Source organism: Apostichopus japonicus, chromosome 16, assembly GCF_037975245.1.
Source record: "Apostichopus japonicus isolate 1M-3 chromosome 16, ASM3797524v1, whole genome shotgun sequence".
In the NCBI taxonomy this organism is placed as follows: domain Eukaryota; kingdom Metazoa; phylum Echinodermata; class Holothuroidea; order Aspidochirotida; family Stichopodidae; genus Apostichopus; species Apostichopus japonicus.
The window spans coordinates 26374828-26392415 of NC_092576.1; the positions used below are offsets into that span (position 1 = coordinate 26374828).

Here is a 17588-nt window from a genome sequence, read left to right on the forward strand (position 1 = left end):
TTCTAGAGCAGAAATATTTGCAGATTCTAAAAATGAACATTATTTTCCACGAAATACAATCATTTTCCAGATATGATCCAAAGTTTGAGGCTTATGGGAGCCGCCATATTTGATCATTTTGTTTTTTCATACCTTTTCTGTTGCCAACTTATAGAAGACAAATAATCTTTGTAACCATTGTTTTTTTTATGAATATAATTGCGTATTTACTTCCTTGTAAATTAGAATATTTGTATTTGTGCTTTTTCCATCGATATAATTTGTTTCACTGCTTGAAAAGAATAGAATACGGTGGAAAACAAATACTCTTACTCTCGATAAGATCGTCATCAGTTCCGCGAAGAAAAACCAGAATGCAAAATGCATTGAGGTTTCGATGACTTCAATGCACTAGACTTCTGCTTGTTAGTATAACCAGAACTAGCTGTTACAATAACACTATGGCATGCTAACACAGGTCAGTCTGTACGTGGTTATACACACCTCCATCAAAAACAGTAGGGTTCTTGTACTCAATTTTATGAATCCGCACACCAAGTATTACAAACCAAACCAAATCTCTAATAACTTCGCACATTAAGGTTGCAGAGGAGTCTACTTATGGACAATTTAGATTGGAATATGCCCACAAAACTTCAAAGAATCAACTTGAAAGAAGCTAATACAGGTCACTGGAGGTCAACCTGAGGTCAAAGGTCACCCAAATGCAGGTCTACTATTGTATTACAATAGCTTAACTCCCAACCTTAATGGACATTTGGTTCTCTAGTTATTGCAAAAATACTAGTTTTTGACCCCTGATTGACCTTTGTTGACATTGGATCACATGACTGTTATGTTTTGAAACAATCCCTTACCCCATTCACAACTAGTCCCAAAATATCAACCTTGTCACACCCTGTCAATGGTAGTTTCACAAATTATTGAGAAAAACTAGGCCAACATTACAGCCAACTCCATGGAGTGAAAGCAAATCTCAAGTTCACAGGTGCTTGACCTAGTTTCTCCTTGGCAGCTGGCCAAGAAATGTTTTGAAATTCGTGGTACCTGTGCAACTTACATCCAACCAGAACTACCAATGATCTACAAATATTTTCTAGAGAAGGCATGCTTCGCCATTCAAGTGCACTATTCCATCGAAATCACATCAACTCTTTAGCAAAATATCCATACGGATGAGTCACAAGTGTTGAAGTAGCTCTAGCACTTTTATATATCTATGGTCTGCAAGCAAGCCTTGGAAGACACTGTACATGTATGTAGATATGTACATAGCAATTCAGGACTTCTAGCGACACACTTAAGTCAATGGGGATATTGTCGCGAGTTCAGATTCAAATCTACGGATGCCCGTACGATCATTTTCAATTGTCAGTAGGCTCTCCTTTTCTTATGAGGCGAATCGCCCATGTCATATACTTATAGGCTGGACGATGGGAGATACCGTATATTATGAAAAGGTTTTAACAAGTTGACCCCTGGTGACCCTAAATGACCTTCGATATCCACCAAAAACGATAGGCTTTTTGTACTTAATGTGGTCAACCTATATACCAGAAATGAAATCAATCCAAGCTTTGCTTCTTGAGATATCATGTTTACAAGCTTTTCACTATTTGACCCCTGGTGACCCCAAGTGACCTTTGACCTACACCAAAAACAATAGGCTTCTTGTACTCAATAAGATACTCCTATGTACCAAATATGAGAACTGTCCAAGCTTCCCTTCTTGAGATATCGTGTTTACAAGCTGGGCGTCACAAACGCACACACACACACACACACATACATACACGCATGATTGCAAAGGTTACGATTATCATCGAAACCAAAAACGATAAACAACTTGAAGCGTACCTCGAAGAAACGAACTTCTAACCTCGAATTCACTGTTTCATTGGTCATATTTCGTAAAAGCAAACATATTTTTTGGCTTATGTTTTATATTATTTTTGGCTTGCAGACATAAGTTTTGGAGCTTGCTTTCCAACAATTTATTCGACACAAAAAGAAACTGCCACTTGCAGCCCGGGCTCAAATGAAGAACAGGTGAGGTTTATCTTAATAATTGCTTTTTAACAATTAAAAGTAGGCAACCCTACACTACTTTCATGTTGCTGTCTATCTTGCTTTTAATTTTGAAAAATTATTCTCAGTCACCACGTTCCTTTAAACGTCAATTAAGCGAGGTTTACATAAGTGATTATTGATCCATAATACTTTTTAGAAATCTTTCTTTGTTTATATCGTTAACACTGATAACTTCATTATTTTCCTTCTTTAGGGAGTGGCTCTACTCGATAAGCCTTTCAGGTTTTTAGATCACTTCCTTTCTCTTTATACTCAATTTCATATCTGTAAACGTTTGTATGACATACAATGTACCGTATATTGAGATGAAATGAAATTTGTAATAGGAAGTGAAAACTGAGTTTCTTCATAAAATAAACCATTTCTTATAAATTTTTGTATGATTGACATGATTAATGAGTTTCTTAGTTAATAAAAAAATGTAAAAGGCTATTCAATCTATGTACCCTGCATGCTTTCAGTTCTGCAGGTTTTGGAAGAGTTTAACGAATATGCGCAGTAAATCAACACAGCATTTACACCGTTGCACTCTATCAAATACTGCTTTACATTTTCAAGTTTTCTTCATTCAAGACACATTTAGCCCATGGATCTCCACTTTGAAGATCTTCGAAATGTGGTGCATAGAATGTATCCAATTTTGAAGCTGCAACAGCTCAGTTGAGCACTTTTCCAACAGCCAAGCTCAATGCAACATAAAAGCAATGGAATCCTAAAATAATCCTATTCAATATGTTAAATATGATTGTTTTCCTTTTATTTCAACAGGCAGAAAAGACGCATGGCTTATTGACAGATAAATTTGTGGGCAAGCAGAGGTCAACCCTTAGGAAAAAGGAAAGTCTTACCTTCTTGCTGTGTCATGCGAATCAGGGCAGAATTTCCAGATGACACCTACTCGGGGTACCTTGAAGTACAAGAGGCATTAACTATGGATTAAAAGGTGATTTTTCTTTCAATTTTCTATAATGGTGTATAGCCCTGCTTGTGTGTGTGACTTTATTTTCTTGAAAGAATTGTATAAACAATTATTTGGTTCAAATTTAATATCAGTTCTACTGTACTGCACATTTAGAGAGCTGCATTTAGGTAAATCATGACGCAGAAGAACTACATGCCATTTGGCTGGCAATAATAGGTCGGATAAAAAATGCCAAAGTATTCCTTTTAATTGAAACATAATTAACAGTGAGGCATCCTTGCTAAACATGAAATTTATTTGTTTTTCTGTTATAATTTTGGTGTTATCAGAGGAATTTTTCTTGCAGATCAGAAGATATCGCATTGGTTCACATGAATTCTTGAATTATTATAACTCAAGATTTGGGTTTCTTTCATATTTAGTGATAGCTGTGTAACTGACTGATGACAAAGGACAGCACAGTATGTCTTTTATGACATTGGGAGCTTTTAATTTAAATTCATTGTTATCATTTTATTGCAGCTGATCGGGACAGAAAAAGCACTGTATGTTAAATTGCCTACAACAAAATCGACAGCATTTTTGGTTTCGATGATAATCGTAACCTTTGCAATCATGCGTGTGTGTATGTGTGTGTGTATGTATGTGTGTGTGTGTGTGTGTGCGTTTGTGACGCCCAGCTTGTAAACACGATATCTCAAGAAGGGAAGCTTGGACAGTTCTCATATTTGGTACATAGGAGTATCTTATTGAGTACAAGAAGCCTATTGTTTTTGGTGTAGGTCAAAGGTCACTTGGGGTCACCAGGGGTCAAATAGTGAAAAGCTTGTAAACATGATATCTCAAGAAGCAAAGCTTGGATTGATTTCATTGCTGGTATATAGGTTGACCACATTAAGTACAAAAAGCCTATCGTTTTTGGTGGATATCGAAGGTCATTTAGGGTCACCAGGGGTCAACTTGTTAAAACCTTTACATAACATACGGTATCTCCCATCGTCCAGCCTATAAGTATATGACATGGGCGATTCGCCTCATAAGAAAAGGAGAGCCTACTGACAATTGAAAATGATCGTACGGGCATCCGTAGATTTGAATCTGAACTCGCGACAATATCCCCATTGACTTAAGTGTGTCGCTAGAAGTCCTGAATTGCTATGTACATATCTACATACATGTACAGTGTCTTCCAAGGCTTGCTTGCAGACCATAGATATATAAAAGTGCTAGAGCTACTTCAACACTTGTGACTCACCCGTATGGATATTTTGCTAAAGAGTTGATGTGATTTCGATGGAATAGTGCACTTGAATGGCGAAGCATGCCTTCTCTAGAAAATATTTGTAGATCATTGGTAGTTCTGGTTGGATGTAAGTTGCACAGGTACCACGAATTTCAAAACATTTCTTGGCCAGTTGCCAAGGAGAAACTAGGTCAAGCACCTGTGAACTTGAGATTTGCTTTCACTCCATGGAGTTGGCTGTAATGTTGGCCTAGTTTTTCTCAATAATTTGTGAAACTACCATTGACAGGGTGTGACAAGGTTGATATTTTGGGACTAGTTGTGAATGGGGTAAGGGATTGTTTCAAAACATAAGTCATGTGATCCAATGTCAACAAAGGTCAATCAGGGGTCAAAAACTAGTATTTTTGCAATAACTTGAGAACCAAATGTCCATTAAGGTTGGGAGTTAAGCTATTGTAATACAATAGTAGACCTGCATTTGGGTGACCTTTGACCTCAGGTTGACCTCCAGTTACCTGTATTAGCTTCTTTCAAGTTGATTCTTTGAAGTTGTGGGCATATTCCAATCTAAATTGTCCATAAGTAGACTCCTCTGCAACCTTAATGTGCGAAGTTATTAGAGATTTGGTTTGGTTTGTAATACTTGGTGTGCGGATTCATAAAATTGAGTACAAGAACCCTACTGTTTTTGATGGAGGTGTGTATAACCACGTACAGACTGACCTGTGTTAGCATGCCATAGTGTTATTGTAACAGCTAGTTCTGGTTATACTAACAAGCAGAAGTCTAGTGCATTGAAGTCATCGAAACCTCAATGCATTTTGCATTCTGGTTGAAAAAGGTAGGGGAGATTTCTTCGCCTGAATCTTCTCAAAAGAAAAGATATGACAGAGGCTTGATATGTCCAAGGCTCTGCTCGAAGCCCATGTATGCAACAATGGTAAGATTCTTAGGTTAGACCTGGGCCTAAATTTAGCCTATGCTATGTTAGGTCATAGTATTCTATGCTTAGTCTTCACTGTATATGAAATTTGGAAGGATATGAAGGTCTACGTTTTATTTGGACATGTTGTTATTTATCATAATTGCCTACAAGTAAAACAGGGCTATACTCCCCTTCCCCCAGGCCTATCAAATCAAATGCATGATTGTGGATTATGAGTACCGGTACTGTAAAACAAATTGTGGGGAAAAATATTCTGATGCAGTCCTGCTAGTAGTCAGTGTTCACCACTTCAAATGTACTTGCCAACTGCATGTACCACCCCCATAGAATTTCAGCAGGCTTAGGCCTATGCTAAACAATGACTTTTCTTTTACATTTTTTATAGGGTCCCTTCGAATAATGGCAGCAAAATTGACCTTGTCTGCTCCGAGGGCAAAACAGGGACACCCTTTCGGACTTCTTGCAAAAGCGCTTTTGATAAATCGTTCGATATAAATCAAGGAATTCCGGCTCCTCGTATCCGGTCACCTCCGGACCTTCATGGCGGGTCACGTAAAAAGCACTTCCGGACCTTCACTCCCTCAACTCCCTCCAACACATGGACGCCTCGGACGCGGACAGCCTCCGAGGTGAATCTTACATCAAAACAATTCATACCCCGGAGAGGTTTACGCTGGAGCGCGTCAACCTCTCCAGGGACCTTTAAACCAACAGAACGCAAAACTAAAAAACTTGTCCGGGGACGACCTTAACCTCGCCCGAAAAACTCAACAATACGATTTTGCTGTCACGGCGAACTGCCATGACAGCTAGGGGTGTGGCAAGCCACGCACCTACCAAAGCCAAAACTACACTAAACAAACTACAAACTATTGAAAGGCCAACGTAAAAAACACAAAGTGTGTGGTGAACGAAAAGTGGAGAGCAGCCGAAAACACGTTCGCACTCCACGAAAACCAATTACCAATTGACAGATTCAAGATGATGTAATGGCTTCAATAGGTAAATTTGAAATGCTTTTTGTGCCAAAGAACACTTGTCTATGTTTCCTAACCTCTCAGTACTGGCCAAAATATACAAAACTATCCCTCCACACACAGCTGACTGTGACCAAGGGACTTCATTAAAATGAAAATGGTGAAAACTGATCACAGGAACAAAATGAGAGAGGACACACTAGAATGTCTCATGAGAATCACCATTGCTGGTCCAGCTCAAGAGAACTATCCATTTTTGGATGCAGTCAAACTATGGGCCACCAACAAAGAGAGGAGATACAGGCTGAAACTGTACCACTTTACCTGTCCACTTGGCATCTTTATTAATGCCATAATGAACAAGAAAACTTGTAGTATAGTCCGTCTATCCCCGCAATTGGGTCCGTCTTACCCCCCCCCCATGGGGCAAGACGGTCACAGGAGGCCTTTTTAACTTTTTGGAAATATCTCCAATTAAAAGTTCATAATCATCAAACCAACTTTGGTATGAAGTTGCTGTTTTACTCCTGAAGACGAATACGCCGAAGAAAACTGTCACATCTGAGCTTTAGCCTGTATAAGAAGTACATGAGAGATTGCATGCTCAAAAAGTGCTATAACGATGACAAAGAAGATATATCAACAAAGAAGACGTGTCAATTAAGGGTACAGAACGGTACGACGAAAGCGCCGCTACTAACCGGATATGTAACGATAGACAGTCAGAAGAAGAGACTAATGATCTGGTTCTATTTCAGGTGCGTGAGATTATCCACTTCTCCTGATACCACAGACCATGTAGAACGCTAAAATTTAACGTGCACAGATGTCTTCCGATGATAGGTCGTGGAATATGTAACAGTGGTAACTCATGTTGGTTTGCAGATATCATCTAGGCTATTAAAATTACAGACACTGGACAGATATTGAAGAACACCTTCCCCGACGATTGGCACATTTGCTGACGGAATCAGGCGGTTCCTTTTTGAATTAGAAGAGGACATTAGGCGACGTAATAGTTAGGCACGCAATAAAGGCGATTGCTAAAGAAGACCGTGGTCCTTTGACCAATATTTCGATTCAGCAGGATGCCAGTGAGTTTTTTCGCACGCTGCGTTAGTGATGCCATTCAAAGGGGAAATGTCGAAAGTAACACACCACTCATGACAAGGACTTTTCATTCTGAAATAATCTCTTCTTTGAATTGTGGCAACTCAGAGAGGCGACAGCAGTCACTTCCTATGCTCTCACACAGATAGCACAGAGGCTGAGAGAAATGTTAGCGCTGTATTTCAAGACGGGGTTCGAGAGGAAGTATTGTGCGATGAATGTAACCAGGTGAAAGGAGCATACAGCTATGAAATTCACAAACTTCCTCCATGTCTTGTTCTAAATGGAAATCGTACCAGGGCAGGTGGACGAAAGAGCAAAGTTTCTGTAACTTCTTTAATATCGCTGGAGATTGCAGACTCTCAATTGAATTTTTCCCATGCATGTTACGCAGGATATCATTATAAACTGGTATCTGCGGTCGGATACCAAGACGAAGATTGCAGGAGCGGTCATTACTATATCTATACGTTTAGGTGCAACGGAGTGGTCCGTCATAACGACGAAGCGATCGCAGACATAGCGGTGAATGACGTAATTCTCTTCTATGAGCTTTCGTCTGAGAGCAGTGACACAACATGGTTCACGGAGAAAGACGAAGAAATACCTAAGTTGGAAGAGGAGAATGTTCCACTGTCGGAAGGTAAAACTGCGGACAACAGAGTAAACGGTACTACTGAAAAACCGCAAGTAAAGACACTTGATAACGCCGAGGTGCTTGAAAAGACGATTGGCCAGGAAGACGAGTCTGGGCATGTCCCAATCAGTCTGGAAACGCTTTACTCGTTAAATGCTTGCCAGGTATATGGCAAATATGTTTCGATTGACGAAAACGATTGGAAAAACAGGCAAAAGCAGGCAAAAGGACAAGCAGGCAAAAGGGTACACAATTATCTTTACAATGGGTAAAAATTTTTATAGGGCTCCGGCAATCAAACCTATTCTGTACCTTGATGTTCAAGAGACACCGTGTTTCCAAGAAGGGCAGCAAGACTGTTTCCGATAACATATTAAATGCTTACGCATATTGCTCTCAACGACCGACATGGACCGTTTCGGCAAGACTCTCGATGGCCAGTAACCTAAAGTGCATGGTGTTATACAGGCCGGGTCAAACACGAAACAGATGAGACATCACAGCGTCCCGATGAACGGTAAACGCTGCTAAATGAATTGTGGATTAGCCATTGTCCATCGCGTTTGCACACGGAACGTCTCGAAAACTTGACGAGCATACATTGGCTAGCGGAAACCTCACCGGAGTATGTGTCGATGGCTCTGCCTCTCCGAGCTATATAGTCTCCTTTACGGACGCTGGGGTTCGCCTCTGCCATGAGCTCGCAAAGACAGTGCCATTGCACTGGGATGCAACGGGTTCAGTGGCATGGAAAGATGGCAAGAAGGAACATCTGTACTATGCTATTGTTTCCCAAATCCATGTCCCATAGCAGAGCTGATTCAACTGATCAGTCTGAGCCAACTATATCGACCTGGATTCAGTTGTTAAGATACAGAGAGAAGAGCATGTACGGGTTTAGAAACCTAACAAACTCTTGTTTAATATCAAGCGATTGGAGCCTTCCATTGTTTGTATCTTCACTTAAGGTTTTCTCGGGAGAAACGATGATGCAGTACCTGGAGAGAAGCTGGAGAATCGTGAGCGGTGTGTTGCTTCTGACGAAGACTTGAACGGCATGGCATGGTGGTACACAATGGCTTTTGCCACTTCGTGAAGGACGGCAAAAAGTACTTCCGTAAGTACTATAAGAAAGAAAACTCGTGGTTTGTCATGTGCCTGTTTCGTCTTCTCGCAGAAATTCGCTTGTTGGGAAAAAAAAATCGATTTGCATTGTCCTTCGAGCGGAACTCTATCACCGATCTGTCAACTGCTCATGCAGTAAATGTTCTTCACCCTTCGCAGTCGAGATTCCTCGGAAATCACATTGACTGAAACTAGGAAGCAGAAATCAATCCTTTGAAGCAGACAAACGAGAAGATGCACAGAAGAGGATGCTTTCATTCAGGAAGTGTCGAATTTCAAGACACTATGTAACAAAATAGACAACGACGTGAAGGAATTTTTTTAAAGTTAAGAGACGCAGTGTGCAACGAGACAGGCTAGCGAAGCGCCATACGGTGTCTTGTAATGGCCATTAATTATTATAAGTCTGACAAGAGGTACATTAGTTTTACATTTAATTATAATCATAATTATCTCATTTTAAAATAACCTCGCAATTTAAAGAAGAAAAAATCGTGGTTTGTCATGTGCCTGTTTTGTCTTCTCGCAGAAGTTCGCTTGTTGGAAGACTTTCGAGAACTGATATATTGGATTTGCATTGTCCTTCGAGCGGAACTCTACTCACCGATCTGTCAACTTCTCATGAAGTAAATCTTGTTCACCCTTCGCAGTCGAGATTCCTCGGAAATCACATTGACTGAAAACGTTGTCATTGACAACGAGTACTAGGAAGAAGAAATCAATCCTTTGAAGCAAACACAAAGGAGAAGATGCACAGAAGAGGATGCTTTAATTCAGGAAGTGTCGAATTTCAAGAAACTGTCACAAAATAGACGCAATTTGCAACAAGACAGGCTAGCGAATCGCCATAATCATAACTATCTCATTTTAAAATAACCTCGCAATTTGCATTTTGTCCCCCTCTTTTTAAGGCTCAAACTATATCAGCTTCGTGATGGAAGAGAATCACAGTTGGACGCTTTTCGACAAGAAACGTGCACCTACAGTCCCTTTTCTTAGCCTGCATAACTCTATTCAGGGCCGTCACATTTCAGTTAAAGAGAAGGCATTTGTATTCTGGATTCAGACCTATCTGTTTCAGACCTATCTGTTAATGCACACTAAATTGTATTTCAAAGTCATTTTGAAAGTCCTTGCATTAGTGAGGGCGTACACCCCTTTAACATAAAAGTATCAATTTCGTCCCTTCGGATCCTTGAAGATGACAAGATTACCGTTCGGTCAATGTTAAATTCAATATGATTGGTCAATATTAAAGGCTGTCGTTTCTAACATCCAATGACAAGCTTTGTAAGAATTTCGACAACTCAAGGTATCTACTTTGCAACGTTTAGTGTGTGGAATCGATATTATAAACCTACGAACGGCAGAACTTTTTCCTCAGATTCCGCTGCAAATCCATCCATGTTTCTACCAGATTGTGTTTTATAAGGAGGAATTAAGTCGGTAAGTTCATATGAAATCAATATTTGGGGAATAAAAGGTCGAGAAATGACTTAAATTTATGACTATATTCGACTACATTTGTTCATAGGCATATCTCTCTGCACACAATGCAAGGCTTACGCATAGTCCACTATGTACATAGGGGTGAATATATTTAGCGATGAACTGTGAACTTGCACAAGCATGCCGTGTTTACATGTTGAATAGTACCAGTGGTAGCCTACACTGTGTGTACTGACAGTGTTAATGATTACTGTGTCAGTGTGTGTACAAACAGTGGTAATGATTATAATAGCCTAGCCTATAGCCAGCCTGGATTAGTAGTAATTAGCTAGGCTAGGCTGATAATGAGATTGTATCAAGAGTGGGTAATGCAGAATGGGATATGGGTAGTATGGGGATAGTGATACAAAGTGGCAGCGCCACGGGGGGCTTTTCTGGACCTGCCACGTCCCCAGCCGGGGGCCTCGGTCCCCCTAGTCTGGCAAATCCTGACGCCGCCCCTGTGACATTGGTTTACGCTTGATTATCATGAGCTACAGTATGCTACAGGTTGAAGGCTGAATAACTAGACAACACTTAATCTTTTAGCTACATGGGCTCGAACTGGGAACCCCACATAATGATAATACTGATCAGTTTTATATAGCGCATTACACATGACGTAAGTCATGCGTGTTACATCCATTACCACTGGTCATTGGTATACTAGAGTACTGGGGCCAGATTTAGGCTATAACCACCATATGGTACTCCATGTGATTATGCATGAGAGTGTAGGCCTCTACTGATCCAGCGGTTATAAGTTTAACCACCCCAGTACACTACGATGCTATTTAGTCGCTTTTTTCTGACTGCGTACTGTACTCCATACTCCAGATAACAAATCTCGCCCTCCATCCAAAGATCTGACCATGTATTTTTCATTTGACTTTGTAGGCAATATTTATGGAGCTAAGGAAGACTCCAAAAGTTGACTACAGGAAGCTTGACCGTGGACCAACAGTGGATGTAATACTGAGGCCAGAAAAACCTGGTCAACTAAACAATTTTTCAAGTTACAAGTGCTACACTCTCGTTTAGTGAATAATAAAGAGGAACTGTTTGTCCACCATCGGGGATGGGATAAAAAATTTGATGAGTGGCGAGCAGCAGCAGACAAAATTGTCAGTACCCCACAAGAATTTGTTAATGGCTACATATTGACTTTTTTCAAAAGCCAGCTACTAATGTCTGTTAAAGAAAGCTTGACATCGGTAAGAAAAACAAACAGTGAAGTTACACTCCATATAGCAGTTCAACGGAAAATCTTTGAAGAGTTTGCAGCTTCCTGTGGCTTGAAGACAGACTCCAAATCACGGCGAGGATACCTCATTTATAGATTTCCTAGTCCTAGTGTAGGAAAGTTGGCATTTCCTCAAAATAGCTGGTGGTATAGAATAATGAATAGTGCTGGAGATTTTGCAGCAATTAACTTTAAAACACTTCAATTCTGGCTTGATGAAAGAATTCCCCTCAAAGATTTCACTGAAACAGGCGAGGAAATATTCATACACAGGGGATTTCAAGCTGTAATTCGCTTTGTTAAAATTGAAGGAAACCGGGATGATATCAAGTTGATGGTGAAGGCTGGAAGTCTGGTCAGCACTATGGCGACTTCTGTTAAAGGAGACACAAACCCACAACATTTCCTTAACCCTTATGATGGAAAGATATATTATAAACACTATACACGCCTTAGTTTATTTATAAACTGTAATATCATATTTTGTTCGATTTTTGAAAACATTTTTTCGCTACTATAATCAAATGTATGGGGCGCGCCATTTTGTACACCCGCCCTCAATTTAGTGACGTAGTAGATTCACTTCGTTTCTCAGAAACCAATCACTCACACAGTACATTCATATGCAGATTGTGTGTTGACAATGGTGAAAGAAAGTTAGGAAAAAGTTTCTCAAGTTCGAAAAAAAGTTTAAATTATGCCGGAATGCCAAGCTTATGGTTGTACAAATCGTAATGGTGCTGGAAAATCTAAGGGGAAGCGATTTTTTGTTATTCCTGACGGAAAAACGGAGAAGAGAGAACTTTCCCAGAAATGGCTACATCAGATCGGGACTGGCCATACCGTGGACAACTTTACGTTCCACAAATACAAAGTTGTTTGCGAGGACGTTAAAGCAAGACTAATGGGAACTAAACCGAGAAAGAACTTAAAACCCGGCTCCTTTCCAACCATTTTCGTCCATCGTCGCCCGAAAGAAGGCCACGGTCGAGCACTGCGCCTTCTGAAAAGATCAGCGAAACAGGTGAGGCCTAACGAAAGTCGTTTGTTTATATCGCGCAGTACATCGGAGTACAACATCAGGCCGCCGATTTGTGAATGATGTGGGGTTAAAAGTTGGATATTTATATATGAATTAATGTAGAAAAAATCATTTGTTTTGCATATCGTCACGTATTCATGAAAATAATACCCCGATATAATTCTAATATTAACGCAAAGATAACAGTAACTTAGTACAGTGCATAGCTTCTCATGGCACTAGTACAATAGGCCTACATTAATTCTGTTAGTAGTATAGTACAGTGCACAGCTTCACATGGCACTAGTAGTACAATAGGCCTACATTGATTCTTTCAATTGAAAGGTGTGAAAACAAATCAAAGAAAATCATTGAAAACTTAACAAGGGCTTATCTTATGTTGTCTGATGTACAACTTTAAGCATTGTTAATACAAGTTTGTCTAAGTTTTTGATTGTGTAATGTACCACAGGTGAAAAGAGTTTACTTTTTGGGATCATTTCCTGTGAAGGGTGTATTATAATTGAGCAGGGGTGGGATCATGCTACTGTATCTGAGGATAATGTAAGATATTTACTAGAAATATCGTCCATAAATATGGGTAGCTCTCTTAGGGAGGTGTTGGAATAGTTGACTGTGTTTGTTCCCCAAGTTAAAAATGAGCAATGTCCATGTAGGTGGTTCAAGGGTATCCCCAGTCCATCGCTTATCTTCGATGGCCGTGGGTTCACGGCACATTATGATTTCACAAAATTTGGCTTACAATAAAAAAAAAAACACGAGCTTTATTGGGGCGACGTTCCCCCTCTGCCCCCCCCCCTCCCTGGAGGTGGTACACTAGTTACAACAGCCGTGGATATAATGATATATCCACGGAGATGATCGACCAGTGCTTTTGGCAACAACAAAGGCTTCAAAGTTTGCTATTAAATATCATTTAAAATTAATTTTGATGTGAATTGAGAGCTAGTATAACTAATACTAACATGTTAAGAATTCATGCTCTCTCTGTTGGTAATCTTAAAATTAGAGTAAAAATATCGGTGCCGTGGATTTAATGTGCACCAAATTTTTATATCCACTGTGCAGCTGCCGTGGATGTAATGTGCACAAAATTCTTATATACACAGCCACCTTTGTTGCGTTCCCTCAGTCGCTCCTCGATTAACTGTCTTCAAGCCAAGTATTGAATTTTTTTCCCTTATAGAAGTTTGTGGACCATTTTTTATGTCGTCTTCCTTCTCCTCATACTTCTCCCATAATTTGTAACCCATAAACTGCTCCTACTTTACCATATGTTTCATGTTTTTTTTCCAGGAAATTTTTCTAATGTTTATGTTTTCATACTTTTTTGTAGGAAATCAATCAACTTTTGACAGCAAAGGATCAGCCACCTTCAAAGAAACTGTGTCAGCCATTACACTGTTAACCTAAGGTATTAGAATTTCTTTTGTTTTATGTCAAAGTTACTGCAGTACCATAATCAGACTGATTTTTTTTTTTGGGGGGGGGGGCACATGTATACAAAATTGAAAACAAATGGTCACCAGAGCTAATTCTTCCAAAAAACTAAGTATTAGCTGATTAATCAAATATAAAAATTGATTATGCTGTAATCATTCGATGTTTAAAAGTGGTTAAATTCAAACAAAACTATTGTTATCATATTTCAAAATTAAAAAACTTCTCAGATTTTATCACCCTCTTGAAACATTTCTACATAGCACTTTAAGCTGACACACATGAAAATTCAACAATATATTAACAATTTATTACTTTGACTGCAGTTAATGGAAATTTCATACTTGTTCCTGGAATTGAGGTTTCATTAGTTAGTGATTTTGTATTGAAACTAAATGTTGTTTTAATTCTCTTATCAACAGGGAGTTTCCAGTCTGATGGATCCACCTGCTGAGGTTCTTTCCCCTGCTGTCACACCCACAACTGCTGTAACACGGATCACTCAGCAATTCATACCTGTAAGTTTGGCTTGTACTTGTTCTGAGATTTACACTATGGGTGTATTGTTTGCACCCCTAATAAGATTCTCAAGTTTGAAATAAAGTAGGGAATGTCACTGAAAAATTAAAATAAACACAACAGCCCTCAACTCGATTTCAAAAAGGGGCCCTCCAATAGTGGATCCAGAAAATCATCTAAGGGTGATAATTTCCAAAGTTTTGTAAAGCGCTCAAAAAAAAAATGTCACCGCATTTAATACTGGTTATGAATTCACAATTTCAGATTATATTTTCATGGGCTGTAAGTGGGAAAGTCTCCCGTGGATCTACCCACTAGGCTCGCTAGTTAATCTCTGAGCTCGTTTTAAATCTCAGAAAGAAACCATAAATAATAAGGTCATCCTTAAAATATTGTAAGCATGGAGTAGCCCAGTCGGTTGAAAAATGTGGGTACGTAGGCAATTTTTTTTTGTAACCAACTTAAAAATTTAGTATGCTTTTTTGCACACTGTAAAATGTACTTATTTTTTTGGTTTAAAGAAAATGTCTTTGAGAAGGTAGGAATTTTTTTAGAAGGTAGAGTTACTCCAAACGTACACTTTTATTATGATAGCCTAAGGGCCATTCATGTACCAAACAGGAAAACTTCTTTTTTCCTTATTTTTGTTAAGGTTGTTGCAAGGTATTTTTTTTAAGTATATACATAAAACAAATTCTGAGGGATGGGGGGAAAACAAATGAGGGCAGGCAGGTTGCCCCTATAAACAAGTACTGTAAAGGTAGAGCACTGCACATTTCTAAATGCAAATCGGTTGAAAAGACAATTTAAAATTTTCTCATTTCTTTCCTATGTTTTTACATTACATTAAGTCAAAATACAGTTTTGCACTCACATAGTAAAACTGGGTGTCAAAATAAATTAGTAGATATGTGACTGCCTTAAATGTTGTACCAATATTTTTGGTACAGTTCAATCCTTGAAATTAGATAGCAGTCAGTTATGGACCAGAGAATTTGTTCTTTACAAGCAGGTTTTGGAATACATGCATGAGAATTTTTCAAACCCTTTTACTCTTTTCTCATTTTTTCAAGCTTAATTCTAAGGCCTACCTTTATCATTTTTAATGTATGAAATTTTGTTTCTTTTTGGCAGATTTAAATCAATGTTTATCTTATGTTAGTCTAACTCGAGTGTTTATGCTCTTTTATTTATTCTTGTACAGGATGCCCTTTCCAGTGTTTGCGCATGAACTCAGACATATACTGACGTTACAGAGATGGGATGCCAAGCTGGTGTACCACAAGTCAAAACCCACCATACTTGTACAGTGGAATTGGACCACCCATACAGCTTGTTATCAGCGGATGTGTCCTCTGAGGGAATGGCTCCACACCAGGAGACCCCACAGCAGCAAGAGACATTGCCACCACAGAGGTCCTTGAAACACAAGTCCCCCCTTAAAATTGAACAAGGTGAGGACAACAGTGATGGCAGCGATAAAGGATGCCAGGATGATGAAAAGCGAGATCCACACTATGAACCGGACGCAGACCTACCCATCTTTTCAATCACTGACTCCTTTGCAACAAAGGCTGTAGAGGAACAAAAGTATATAGTATTTGAGGCGAACATAGAACAGCTTTGTTATCATATTCAATGTTCCCAATGTTCAAGTAGTGTTACAGATATAGAAAAGCAAGTTGTTGGGTCAGGTTTGCTTGCAACATTGAAGTGTACTTCTGGCCATGTTGTGTTGAAGTGGACCTCCCAGCCCTTAGATGGTAGGATGCCCATTGGTAACCTCCTATGTTCTGCGGCTACCATGTTCTCTGGACTGACATATGAAAGAGTTGCTCAATTCATGAAATTTTTAAATTTGCAGTTCTTTTCTGCCACTACATTTTATGACCTTCAGAAGATGTACCTCATCCCAGAGATTAACAGTTACTGGGATGCACATCAAAAGGCAGTGGTTGACCAATTGAAAGGATCCCCAACTGATCTTATTGGTGATGGGCGTTGTGATTCGCCAGGGTTTTCAGCCAAGTATTGTAGCTACTCTTTGATGGATGTCAGTTCAGAGAAGGTGGTAGACATGGAACTGGTGCAAGTTTCAGAGACTGGGGCATCTCAAAGAATGGAAGCAGTGGCTTCCAGAGGTGTATGGATAGAGTCCTTAATGACTATAAACTTAATGTAAAAAGATTTGCTACTGACCGTCACACAGGAATAATAAAATTAATGCGTACTAAGTACAGTTCTGTAAAACATAATTTTGATATATTTCACCTAGCGAAAAATATCAAAAGGAAATTGCGCAAAGCGGCAAAGAAAAAGGGAAATGAAGAATTGGAACCTTGGATCAAATCCATTATCAACCATCTGTGGTTTTGTGCCAGGGCTTGCAACAAGGACCAGGAGCTGTTGGTGCAGATGTGGTCATCTGTGGTCTACCATGTACTAGGACAGCATGAGTGGTCAGATGATCCAAACTTACCACTATTTCAGAAATGTGGCCATGATCCACTGACAGATCTGCAGCAGAGAAAGAAAATATGGCTCAAGGCAGGATCATCTGCCCACGAGGCACTGAAGAAGGTAGCCCTGGCTAAGCGACTTTTGAAGGACATTAGAGTTCGGTTATTCATCAATGACAGCTCGCTGAAGTTAGCTGCAATTGACCACAACCAGAATGTTGGACGGGCAAAGGCCGTTGTGAAGAAGCCTCACAAAGGCTCATCCGCACGAGGGGAAGTACAATACAAGAAGGTATTTACAAAAATGACGAAGAGTTGGGTGCTGAAGGCGAGGTATGAAGCC

The 17588-nt window shown here is 39.5% G+C and overlaps 1 protein-coding gene across 4 annotated transcripts; it reads left to right on the forward strand.

Annotated features, from left to right (window-relative positions):
* Positions 1-316: 316 nt before the first annotated feature.
* On the forward strand, positions 317-17370 carry LOC139982098 (uncharacterized). 4 transcript variants are annotated; one of them, XM_071994644.1, is made up of 6 exons: positions 317-2049; positions 2860-5100; positions 11720-12809; positions 14164-14241; positions 14690-14785; positions 15991-17370. In XM_071994644.1, the coding sequence occupies exon 6, from the start codon at positions 16045-16047 to the stop codon at positions 16966-16968; it is 924 nt and encodes a 307-aa protein (XP_071850745.1). In that variant the 5' UTR covers positions 317-2049; positions 2860-5100; positions 11720-12809; positions 14164-14241; positions 14690-14785; positions 15991-16044; the 3' UTR covers positions 16969-17370. The 4 variants fall into 4 exon arrangements, with proteins under 4 accessions (XP_071850745.1, XP_071850744.1, XP_071850742.1 ...); XM_071994643.1 differs by having other exon boundaries at positions 317-5100; XM_071994641.1 differs by lacking the exons at positions 317-2049; positions 2860-5100 and adding an exon at positions 6049-10500 and having other exon boundaries at positions 11440-12809.
* Positions 17371-17588: the final 218 nt, after the last annotated feature.

Coding starts and splice junctions, on each gene's coding strand:
- LOC139982098 (XM_071994643.1), top strand. CDS start 16,045: ATGGGATGCCAAGCTGGTGTACCACAAGTCAAAACCCACCATACTTGT.